Source organism: Oryctolagus cuniculus, chromosome 3, assembly GCF_964237555.1.
Source record: "Oryctolagus cuniculus chromosome 3, mOryCun1.1, whole genome shotgun sequence".
NCBI lineage: Eukaryota > Metazoa > Chordata > Mammalia > Lagomorpha > Leporidae > Oryctolagus > Oryctolagus cuniculus.
Window position 1 is genome coordinate 15,313,880 of NC_091434.1, and position 12,710 is coordinate 15,326,589.

At 40.4% G+C, this 12,710-nt stretch overlaps 1 protein-coding gene across 3 annotated transcripts in view; it reads left to right on the top strand.

The window, feature by feature from the left end:
- Positions 1-12,710, top strand: part of WDFY1 (WD repeat and FYVE domain containing 1) — a 61,631-nt gene that overhangs the window by 15,407 nt on the left and 33,514 nt on the right. For all 3 annotated transcript variants that reach the window (XM_002712502.5, XM_051848116.2, XM_070070148.1), the window contains exon 2: positions 8,422-8,489. In XM_002712502.5, coding sequence (XP_002712548.2) covers positions 8,422-8,489 — 68 coding nt within the window. The remainder of the gene's footprint in view (positions 1-8,421; positions 8,490-12,710) is intronic.

Here is a 12,710-nt window from a genome sequence, read left to right on the forward strand (position 1 = left end):
CGCACTCTACTGGCCAGAGCATCACCAGCCACTCATATTCAGAGAAATGGATTCTACCTCTTGATGGGAAGAGCGGCAAAGCCACCTCATAAAGAGCGTGGGTGTGAGGAGAGAGGAAGAATTGAGCACACTTGGTAAAGTAACTGCCACAGGCATTCTAAAAGGGTACCGCTCATTATAACTAGATTCGGTGGCTCACCATTCCTAGTTAGCAGAAAAGTCAGGATTTCTTCCAGCTAAGAGGAAGCTTTGAAGTGTAAACACCTGAACTTTGCCATGTTCTGGTGTTATTTTTTGGAAAAAAGTAATTTAATGCTCCATTTTTTTCTTTATTGTTTATGAATGATTGCTTTGGAGGATAAAATAGGGGAATCGAGTCATATATATTTCTTTTCTATTATTTATTTTATTAATTTTTTAAAGTTTACTGTTTATCTATGAGCTGCTTTGCTTTTTTTAAACGAAGAGCCAGGAACTCCACCCAGGTCTCCCACGTGGGCGGCAGGGGCCCAGTGCTGGAGCTGTCCTATGCCTTCTCGGAGGCATGAGCAGGAAACTGGATCAGAGGCAGTGCTCCTGGGACTCACACCAGTCCTCCAGTATGGGATGCTGGTGTCCTAAAGCGGTGGTTTAACCCGCTGTGCCAGCTCCTGTTGCTTTGCTTTGAATGAATGTAGATTGTCACTGTCTCCTGATAAAATAAACACAATTGGACAGAACAACTAAATGGAGTCCAGACAATGTGATGCAACACTGATGTAGATTTACATGATTTTTGTACTGTTTCTCTTCTTGCTTCTGCCTCCTGGAGCATAACATGGAGGCAGAGGTGCGTGTCATCTCCCTGAAGATGTGGTGTCTCTTCCTCAACAGACCACCAGCTTCTCATGAGCCCTGATGTGTGTCTAGATTTCAGTAAGCAGCCTTGTCTGTGCCACCGCCACAGTACACGGCTGTGAACTTGTAAGCAGCTAAGCAGGGACTCGTGTTTATGAAGAGGCATAGTTTACTGCCTTGTATCTTTTAGGGTGGAGAGCCCGGTGCCTTTTGGGTGTCTTCTTTTCCCTGCCTCTCTGCATCTGATTTCTTTGCCCAGCTCTGCAGCCTTGCCCTCAGCTCTCTGCCCCTTTGCAAATGATACTTTCAAGGCCCCAGTCCACCCAGACACCTCTAGCCACTGTATTCAGGCTTGTCTTTTTGTTGGCGTCAGGGCTCCTTCACTCCTCTGCACTGACCTCCATGGATGTGGTGGATCGCCCACTGGGGGCAGGACATACCACAGACTCTCCAGCCTGACCCAAGGTGTGAGTTCACATCAAAGGTGTCTCCATGGTGACAACTTAACAGACACACTCAGAGGGAGTGGAACATTTTTACATTTAGAACTTCAGATAGCCACAAAGTAAGTCCCTGAGCACCCTAGAGCTCATTGCTAGGTATTTAGTTACTGCTTCTGGGGAGGTCATGAATGGACCCTTCAGCTCTCCAAGTCCTCAGCCTCCCACGAAGAACCAAAGTCATTGGCTGCCTTGTAGGTGTGTTCCCTTCTTCTCACCCTCCTCCTGCCCCATATTAACTTCCCATCTGCCCTGCCCAGCCTGATGCCACATGTTTATGTAATTTAATAATGCAATTTTATGTTCTGCCATTTTCTCATGGCTTTAGGTCTTCATAACTGTCATTAATGGCTATATAAGATTTTTGAGTCACTACATCACTCATTAACACAGTTCATTACATTTCTTCCCCAATATTTACTTCTTGAGTGATGCTTAAATGTACTTCTTTTTATGTGTCATTCTGTTTTTTCCCATTAAATAATTTCTTTAGAACCAATTACCAAGCCTGGAATTCTTGAATTAAAATTTATCATAATTGCAGTTGTCATTACTGATATTGTTATTATTATCATTATATCTTTCACTATATGGAACAAAATTTTTGCCAAGGAGTTAGTTAGTTCTAATTTACAGTGCTGACAAAAGTTATGAGAGCCCAAGAAATGGCATTTCATTGTTGTTTTCGATTGTTCTTTGCCCATCCCCTCAAAGTAATACTTTAACAAATTTTTCATCTGAACTATTTAAAACAATAATTTTTGAATTTTTTTGAGTTCCTTATGTATTCTATTTTTTTTATTGTTAATTTTTTTTAACTTTTATTTAATGAATATAAATTTCCAAAGTACGATTTATGGATTACAATGGCTTCCCCTCCATACCGTCCCTCCCACCCACAACCCTCCCCTTTCCCACTCCCTCTCCCCTTCCATTCACATCAAGATTCATTTTCGATTATCTTAATATACAGAAGATCAGTTTAGTATACATTAAGTAAGGATTTCAACAGTTTGCTCCCACACAGAAACATAAAGTGAAAAATAATAGATGATTTTTTTTAAATGATGATGAAATCAGATCAGACCTATTGTCATGTTTAATCCCAGTGAGAGTCAAGTTGGGAGTTGATAATTTCTTTTCTTTTCTTTTCTTTTCTTTTCTTTTCTTTTTTTTTTTTTTTTTACAGAGGATCAGTTTAGTATGCATTAAGTAAAGATTTCAACAGTTTGCACCCCCATAGAAACACAAAGTGAAATATATTGTTTGAGTACTCGTTATAGCATTAAATCTCAATGCACAGCACATTAAGGACCGAGATCCTACATGAGGAGTAAGTGCACAGTGACTCCTGTTGTTGACTTTACCAATTGACACTCCTGTCTATGGCATCAGTAATCTCCCTATGCTCCAGTCATGAGTTTCCAAGGCTATGGAAGCCCTCTGAGTTCTCCGATTCTTATCTTGTTTAGACAAGGTCATAGTCAAAGTGGAGGTTCTCTCCTCCCTTCAGAGAAAGGTACCTCCTTCTTTGAAGACCTGTTCTTTCCACTGGGATCTCACTCACAGAGATCTTTTGCCAGAGTGTCTTGGCTTTCCATGCCTGAAATACTCTCATGGGCTTTTCAGCCAGCTCCGAATGCCTTTAGGGCTGATTCTGAGGCCAGAGTGCTATTTAGGAAGTTCCTTATGTATTCTAGATACTTACTCCATACCAGTGTACAGCTCTCAAGTATTTTCTAGCATTCTGTGTGTTATCTCTTCACTGTGTTGATTGTTTCATGTGCTGGGTTGAATCATTTCAGTTTGATATAATCTCACTTGCTTATTTTTACTTTTGTTTCCTGTGCTTTCAAGGTCTTACCCAAAATTTCCTTTGCCCATTCCAGTGTCCTGAAACATTCCCCTATGTTTGCCCTAACAGTTTCATAGCTTCAGGTCTTACATTTGAGCCTTTAACCCATTTTAAGTTGACTTTTGTATATTGTGAGACATGGTTGGGGTACTACAGTTTCATTCTTCTACATGTGGATATCCAATTTTCTAGTGTCATTGAAGCAACTATTCTTTCCCTAGTTTGTGTTCTTAGACTTGTAGGTTTACTTCTAAGTTTTTATTCTGTTCCATTGGTATGTCTGTTTTTATGCCAGTGTCATGCTGTTTTTTTTTTTATGCTGTTTTGATTAGTATAGCTTTGTAGTATATTTTGAAGCTAGGTAGTAGAGTGTGTACCCTGTAGTTACACATGTATAACATTATAGTCTTATGTGAAGATACCTAATCTGTCCATGAACAATATTACAGCTATGAGTAAGACTCTACTTCTTCAACTAGAAGGGCAAAGGAACCTATGGCAGAAGGCCTGCACAGTAGCCTGGGGAAGTCTGAAGAGTGTTTATTAAGGCTCTGAAAGAAATGACACATTTCCTACATACCTTCTGGAAAAATGTCAGACTATTGTTTTAAAAAAAACTTAAAATAGAGCTTGGAAAAGAATGAACATGTTTTGGTTCTAAGGTTGATGTGTTAAGAAAAGACTTTGTTTTTTCAGATTGGCATGGTTTTGGAATGGCAAAGAAATTCAGCCACTAGAAAAATCAGTGGAATAAATAGAAGGAAAAATATAAAATTAGTTTAGATGTATGGTGTAAAGTTGTTAAACTACTAAAGGAAAGGAAAAATTAAATTCTTTTATCTTAGTGGAAAGATCAGCTTAGACATTCATCTAGATAGACAGTATTGCGGTTGATGTAACAATAAAACTATCTGATCTTGACAGGTTAGAGATTAAATGTTTATTAATATCACCCTTGAGTTTTTAATAGTTTATTACTATAAAATGTTAGTAAACTGTATTACTGTGTTGCTTTCAACTTACTGAATAGCAGATTTTGTTTCCAGTGTTGGAATAGGTTTTTCAGTCTAGAACTTGTGATTTTTTTTTAAATAAATGGCCTAATTTGAGCCAGTTTTTACAACCATTTTCTAAACCAAGGAGAAATATTCTGAATATAACACAAAACAAATTCCTATATTACTCATAGAAATAAGGCAACTCTGTTTGATCCATAGGATATTAGGCAGGCTAGCATATTAGGGGTTAAACTTAACATTGGATAAATTTATTCTTGGAAGTGGAAAGTTTTAGGGAGGAGGAACGATCTGGTTTGAAGAGAGATGAGAGAGAATTCCAGATAGAAAGTGTGAATGGAGAGCACCAACCATCAAGGTTGAGTGCTTAATTTGGAATCTGATTCCCAAACAAGCATGGACTTCTTTCATCATGGGTGTGGTCAACAATTTTCCAACTAAATACTGTGAGAGATCATGCAAACCTTGCTAATTTCCTAGTCTGTTAGGTGGGTTCTAGCATGAGTCCAATTTGTGCAGACTGAATCATACGCTCATATTTTTCCTCCAAAGGAAATAATATGTTCCAAAATACTGGAGTCTAAATCACTTCTGTTTTGACCTTGGGCTACATTGATTTCATTCTGAAGCTATGGGAAATTTCAGTTTTGACCATTCCGAGTTAAATGACTTGTTGAGTGAAATGAATGATCGTTAAGATTTCCTCCTCCCATGAGAATTCTGGATAGTGTCCTCTCTAAGAGTACAGAGGCAGAGCACATGCCACAGAACCCTCTGAGCTACCTATGCATTCATGACCCAAGACTTTTGGGATTGATGTGAAAGTTTTGACAACACATCAGGATTCTATTCTTCCTTACACTTAAAAAGGGCTAACAGATAGGTGGTTGTCAGGTTCAGTGGCTCACACAAATGCAGTGAGTAAGTGTATGTGGCCCTGCATGAAGCTTTGATCTTCAAGTGTCTTGTCCATTGTTACTGTGCATTTGGAAGGGCATGAGAATCCTTGGACAGATTAAGTGCTTAGCCAGGACTTGGCCATTCACTTACTGCAATTTTTTTGGTTTTATCCCCCATGCTGAAATGTATGCATGCGAGAAGGATTCTGGTTTAAGTAATATACAATATACTCAACATAATTTGTTGGTCAGACTTAAGAATCCTCATTATAAGCTCCAGTAGATTCTTTTTTTAAAAAAAAAATTTATTTATTCGAAAGAGTTACAGGAACCGGCGCTGTGGCATAGTGGGTGAAGCCACCACTTGTGGTGCCAGCATCCCATATGGACACCGGTTCAAATCCTGGCTGCTGCACTTCTGATCCAGCTCTCTTCTGTGGCCTAGGAAAGCAGTGGAAGATGGCCCAAGTCCTTAGGCCCTTGCACCTGCGTGGGAGACCCAGAAGAAGCTCTTGGCTCCTGGCTCCAGCCGTTGCAACCACTTGGGGAAGACCTCTCTCTCTCTCTCTCCGCTTCTTCTCTGTGTAACTCTGACTTTGAAATAAAATAATAAATCTTAAAAAAAAAAAAAAAAGAGTTACAGAGAGAGTGGGAGAGACAGAGAGACAAAGACAGAGACACAGAGAGATCTTCCATCTGCTGGTTCACTCCCCAAATTGCCACAAAGCTGGGCCTGGGCCTGGCTGAACCTGGAAGCCTAGAACTTCTGGGTCTCCCATGTGGGTGCAGGGACCCAAGCACTTGGGCCATCTTGTGCTACCTTCCCAGACACATTAGCAGGGAGCCAGATTGGAAGTAGAGCAGCTAGGTCTCTAATCGGCACCCGTATGGGATGCCGGTGTCCCAAGCAGTGGCTTTACCTGCTATGCCAAGGTGCCGGCCCCTCCCATTGACTCTTAGATGACGGAATTGTGCTCAAATGGTATCCATCTGTCATCTACCCAGAAAAGTGCTGTCTGGAGAGAAGAGTTTTTGGTAGGCTGATAAGGCCTATGGGCTTAGGGCATAGCCTGTGATGGACATACTTGGGGAATTAGGGGATGCAGAGTCTGGTTTGGGGTGTCAGAGGAACTAAATCTGTCAGCTGAACCTAGGATTTGAGACAACCACTGGCAGATGCTGGGGATAGGAGCTGTTTGATGCAAGTGGCTCCTTGGGAGACATCTCTGGCAATCGATTCACTGGGGATGGACCAGTGTGATGGAGACTGACAGCTGTGTGGGAGATGAGAGCCCTAGACTGTGGTGGTCATGTTGAGGACAAAGGAGGGACAGTGTGGTGTAGGAATTGTATTTTACTTCTTAGACATAAAACAAGACAGAAGCACCATTATTATACCTAAAAATTTGACAGTAATATTTAGTATCAAATATCTGATCAGTGTTTATATTTCTAGTTGTTTCATAATAATTTATATATTTTTGAAGGTTTTTTTTGGGGGGGTTTAATTTTTTGTTTCATTTGAGTGTCAGAGAGAGTGAGCAAGAGGGCACTCTTATTCACTCGTTCACTTCCCAAAAGCCCACAATGGCTGGGGCTGGACCTGGGCCAACGCCAGGATCCAGGGACTTAGACCAGATCTCTTTGTGGGTGTGAAAAACTCAGTTAGTTGACATTACTGCTGCTAATGTTTGCATTAGCAGGAAGCTGGAGCCAGGAATTAAACCCAGGTACCACAATGTGGGATGTGGGTATCTGAACAGCTAACCCAAGTAACTGTTCCTGTTTGCTTTAATTAGATCCAAATATGTCTATACATTGTAATTGCTTGATATATCTATTAAGCCTCTTTTCTTATCAGTTTGTACCTCATTTCTATTTTTCTCCCTTGCAAATTATTTGTAGAAGAATCAGGATCATTTGTGTACACTCTTGCTTTTGCTGAACGTGCGTTTATGGTGGTGTTTAGCATGTTCCTGCGTATGTATTTCATGTAAATCAGTAGTTGGATCTGGAGGCATGATCAGATTGCATCAGCCCTAGAGCTTACATCCAGTTCAAGTATAGCTATATGCCTACTGTGATGTGGAGTCGTCATATTTATTTGGATGAATGAAGGTCAACTTGCTGGTTATTATTTACTTTTATTCAAATATAGTAGTCTGTACATAATTTAAGTAAACTTAGAAGGTTCTAGTCAATGTGTATACCCAAAATAACGAACTTCCAGAGCCCTGCCACTTCCCTTGGATGTTCCCTTAAGTCCTTCTGCACTCTGTCCTTCTCTTCCCCAATAAGCAACCATGATTCTAATTTTTGTCCCATAGAACAGTTTTACTTTCCATGGACTAAACAAAGTGGAGATATATTGAACTGACATTTAATGTATGTCAGTCTAAGTTGTAAACTTTTATTTGGCACCTACTGTGTGCCAGAATCTAGGTTGCTATTAGTATAAAAATGGCTGTCAGAGTTGACAGTGAGGACAGTAAGAATTATAATTACAAAGGCGCAGCAGGGCGAGCACCAGAGGAATCTGTGGGTGCTCAAGGGATGCAGACAAGGAAGAGCCGGGAGCTCCATGAGGTTCTGTGGGCCAAGAGCGGGGGCTGCACTGTTCCTGTTATTCTGTTCTTTGTAATAAACCCGAACGGTGCACTTGGACTGTTTTGATCGTTTGTCATTTTCCTGCATATGCACAGGATTTCCTCATCACCCTGTGCATGTTCTGATGAAACGGGGGCCCAGACACCTGGTGGGGAATGATTTCCTCCAGGGGCGTGGAGACTGAGAGCCACGGATGAATGAGCGATGCGGGGGGCTCTGCTGTCTGTGCAGCTCCTCTCTTCCTGCTAGCTCCCACTTCTCCATGGCATGTTCCTTCCGTTTATATCTACAGATTTCTTCAGTGGCTCCTGTTCAGACAGTCCAGCGGCCAAGTTCACACAAGTTGCTTTTACTAGAAAAGCCTTCAATAGTTGGTTTCCTTTGCATGTGATGAACATTTCCATAGCATTAAAATAATTAGAAATTCTGACTTCCAGGTATTTCATAACTTACTATATATGACACTATATGAAACTATATACTATGTGTCTATGTATTTTCTGCATATACACATAGATGTGTATTTGCTGTGTATCTAATATACTATGTATGTATATAAATGTGTGTATGTATTTGCCTAATACATCCAAATGATTTTCTAAGATTAGTTACGAAATAATATCGAAAACTTACAAATTCAGTTTTCCTTGAACAAAAAGAAGATAAAATTAGTAAAGACACCCTTGTCTGTCATCTTTTTTCCACAGAACCATCCGAGTATGGCTGAAAAGAGACAGCGGTCAGTACTGGCCCAGCATTTACCACACAATGGCCTGTAAGTAGCTGAACTATGCACTTAGAGAAGATATCTCTAGTGTCTTGGCTTATTTAAATTTCTAATTATTTGTTTGAAAATTGCAACTAGAGTTCAGAGTGAGTTTCTTAGTTGCCTAATTCCTCTGACAATAAACTACAGGAAAACTCGTTTTCTTTTTCAGAGGAAGTGGGGTCGAATGGCTTAATTGAAGTTGACTTTTATAAAACTGAGAACAAAAAAGGAGGAAAAAGGCATGTTCTCTGCTGGTTCTCCTTTGTCTCAATTTGGATAATTTACATTAACAGCAGCTGTGTACTCAGTATTTGCTGATACTGGCACCGAAAAGCGTTCTGTTCACTGCCACTGCCCAGGAGCAGCCTTCTGCCCAGCCTTCCCATAACCTCTGTGTCCGACTGGGAGATGTGGTGTGAGAGAATCTTCTCTATTTAGAATATTCCAAAAGTAAACCTACAAGATAAAGCTTCTGCCCTGAGGCTTTACAATTGCCCTGGGATGCAGTGACATAAAATTGCATGTAAACTGTAGCCCTTCATGTGACTCTAAGCAATGTTGCCATACTTATCTCTCACCCCTTTTCTTCAACCTTTCTGGAAAAGCAAGCCCTGCAGAGAATGCCAGAGCTCACCCAAGCCTTCGGAGGAGGTTGGACGCTGCTATCCCAAATGACCATGTGGGACCCATCTATATATGCTGAGTTCTGTGAAGCCTTAGTGCTTAATGAAGGATCTTCCTCATCTAAGGGTTTCAGTGTTTAGGGTCTCCCACCCCAGGAAGAGAAAAGGCTTGGTGGACGCTTGGTGGTTTGCTACTGAAGACCATCGTAAATGTCTTCAGAAAAGAGTTGTTTTTGTTTTTTACCTAGAAATCTTTTATTTAAGGTATCCAAACATCATGCATTTCATATATAAAAATTTAGGAGCATAGTTATTCTTTCCACCCTATCCTACCTCTGTCTGCACTCCCACACTTCTTCCTCCTCTCCTATTCCCATTCTTATTTTTTACAAAGATCTATTTTCAATTAACTTTATTTCCTCCTCTCAGAAACCTTTTGTTTAAGGAATACAAACCATATATTTCGTAATTACAACTTTAGGAACATGGTGATTTACAATGAATCACCATGTTCTATTAACTTTTTAAAAATTTTTTATTTTATTTATTTATTTATTTGAAAGTCAGAGTTGGGCAGAGAGAGAGAGACAAACAGACAGAAGCCTTCCATCCGCTGGTTCACTCCCTAGTTGGCTGCAATGGCCCGAGCTGCACCAGTCTGCAGCCAGGAACCAGGAGCTTCTTCTGGGTCTCCCATGTGGTTGCAGGGGCCCAAGGACTTGGGCCATCTTCTACTGCTTTCCCAGGCCATAGTAGAGAGGTGGATTGGAAGTGGAGCAGCCAGGACTCAAACCAGTGCCCATATGGGATGCTGGTACTGCAGGTGGAGGTTTTACCCGCTATGCCAACAGCACTGGCTCCTCAATTAACTTTATACTCATAAAATTAACCATACACCAAGTTAAGAGTGAAACAAATAGTATTAAAAAAAAAAAAAGAATTGTTACTCAACAGTCAAGACAAGGGCTGTTCAAAATCATTGCCTCTCAAAGTGTCAGTTTCTCTTCTATAGATTACCTGTTTAGCTAGACTCTATTAGTTGCCACAGATCAGGGAGAACGTATGGTATTTGTCTTTTTGGGACTGGCTTATTTCACTAAGTATAGTGGTTTCCAGTTCTTGGTGGTTGTTCCAGATACTGTTGATGCTGCTCACAGGTTTATGAAGGTGCATATGGAGTTTGTTAAAAACAGAACAACCAGTCATTCAAGCAAATTACATATAATTAGTTTGAGTACCTGGTATCTTGGTTAGCATTTTCCTATTTGCATGTATGTCCTGTGTGCATTCAGTGTTTGGTTTCTGTAATAATTTCTGTAAGAAGTTAGTAATTGTTTTGGATTTTCATTTTTTTACCTTCCACCAACAGCTTGGGGAGGCTTATTAACTTCCCTATCTTGATAATCATTCAAGGAAAATGAGATTGACTTTTGGGAATACTAATATAATGATAATGATTATAAAAGGAACAATAAAACTTTATAATACATAGAACATTAGAAGACTGTTTGACAACCTGATCATAATTTATTCTGCCAAGCAGTAGTACTCCTAATTTCTCACGTCTATGCGTATGTGGATGTTTGACCTTGGCTTCTTGCTCTGAATTTCCACTTGAAATACAAAGTGACTGATGTCTTAGTAAAGATGTTTATGGAGCTGGTTTGATAAATTTACTTTGGGAATTTTTAGAGCAGTGCAGAGGTGGGTGGCACACCCTGGGCCTCTGAGCCCATCCTTTACCCACCCCCTCTCTGCAAAGAGACTTCTGTTAGGTTGATAACTTCCTTTGTCCCAGTGCCCAGTGATAGATCTCAGAGCTGGAAATAATAGTAGTAGCCTGGGAATTCATCCCAGTTTAGGGACTGTTTTGCCATCAGTGTGGGAAATCGTGTAATGCTGTTGCTGCTACTACTCCCACCTCCCCCTTCCTCCATAGTTGAATTTTAAAAAAAAAAAATGTATTTTTTGAAAGGGAGAGTGACAGAAAAAGAGACAGACAGATTGATAGATCTTCCATCCACTGGTTCACTCCCCAGATGGCCACAATGACAGGGGCTGGTCCAAGTTGAGGCAAGGAGCCCAGAGCTCCATCTAGGTCTCCCATATGGGTGGCAAGGGCCCAAGTATTTGGACCATCATCCTCTGCTTTCCTAGGTACATTAACAGGGAGCTGGATTAGAAGCAGAGCTGCTGGGACTTGAACCTACACTTCGATGTGGGATGCTCCATTGATTAGCTGACTATGCCAGAACACTAGCCCCCATAGCTAATGTTTTTGTCATAGTTTAATTTCTCTGGGTCCTTATCTGTGAAGTTCATGCTTATTACGAGAGAGACAATAATCAAGATAGATTTTATCTTATTTTTAGTTGTTTTTCCCTAATTTCTATTTCCCCCAAATATCTAGTACAACTTTGTAATTAGCTTCTCTCCCAGGGCACCAAAACCTGATAGTATTAGAGCTTATTCTTTTGACTGTTAGATCTTGATCATGTAGCTGTGGGTCTCTCTATTCCCATCTTTTCTCATCTTGGCTTAACCATCCCCCTGAAAGACTTCCCAGCACAGGACCGACTGTCTGCGAGGAAGTCCACTGCATCTCGGTAGTGGGTGGCTGACGCCTGCATGCTTGTATCTACACATGTTCAGTTTGCTGCGTCCAGATGCTTCTCTATTGTTCCACTTGGACCTGTGTCTACTTATAAATCTGTGAGGATACTGCCAGAGGAAAGTGGAAAGAATTATAAGAAATAAATGCTTATCTGTTTAGAGTGTTTCAAAATTAAACTCAAAGTACCAAAATTTGAAAAGCGCCATGTTAGTTCTAAACACTCTGCAAATTACCCAAATTACCCAAAATGTTTCAGTGGTTGTCACCAATAGGAACATCTTCCTGTGACCTGACAGAGTGATCAATAAGCCATACCTTCATAAATTGCTGTATGCAGTCCAATTGTGTTCTACAGCATTACCTCCTATATGAAAGCACCACTCAGCATCTGCTGTAGCTGAAGGGGAATGGGAACTCCGTTTCTGTGTCTATTATGTGCTTCATCCTTTCTTCATAATCTAATTTTGTGGAAACATCACAATAGCATCCTAAGAACATGATGTTTTTACCGTTTTGCAGATGAGGATATTGCGGCCAGAAGGCTTAAGTTGATCTTCTGTTGGAATTCTAACCCACACCCACTTCTGACTCCAAAACCATGCCTCCCACCACAGTTTGGGGGTGGGTCCACAAGTTTTTTTATGCACAGGACCATGCAGTAAATATTTAGATTTTGTGGGCTAAACGATCTCTGCGGCAACTACTTATGTCTGCTATTGCAGCATGAAAGCAATCGTAAACAACACATGCATGAAAGGGCCTGGCTGTGTTCCAAAAAAATAGATTTTATGAAAATGCACAGGGGGCCTCATTTGTCCCTCTGTGTGAGCCAAAGTTTTAAGCATGCAATTTTGGACTCCAGTAGTGCCTTTTAAAAAGTTCACTAATTTGAAAGATAATTTGCATTTTGCTTGTTTATAAAATATCTGAGTATAGTTTTTAGAATTTATTTTTAAAGTTCCTTCTTTTTAAAATTTATATTGCTCAACT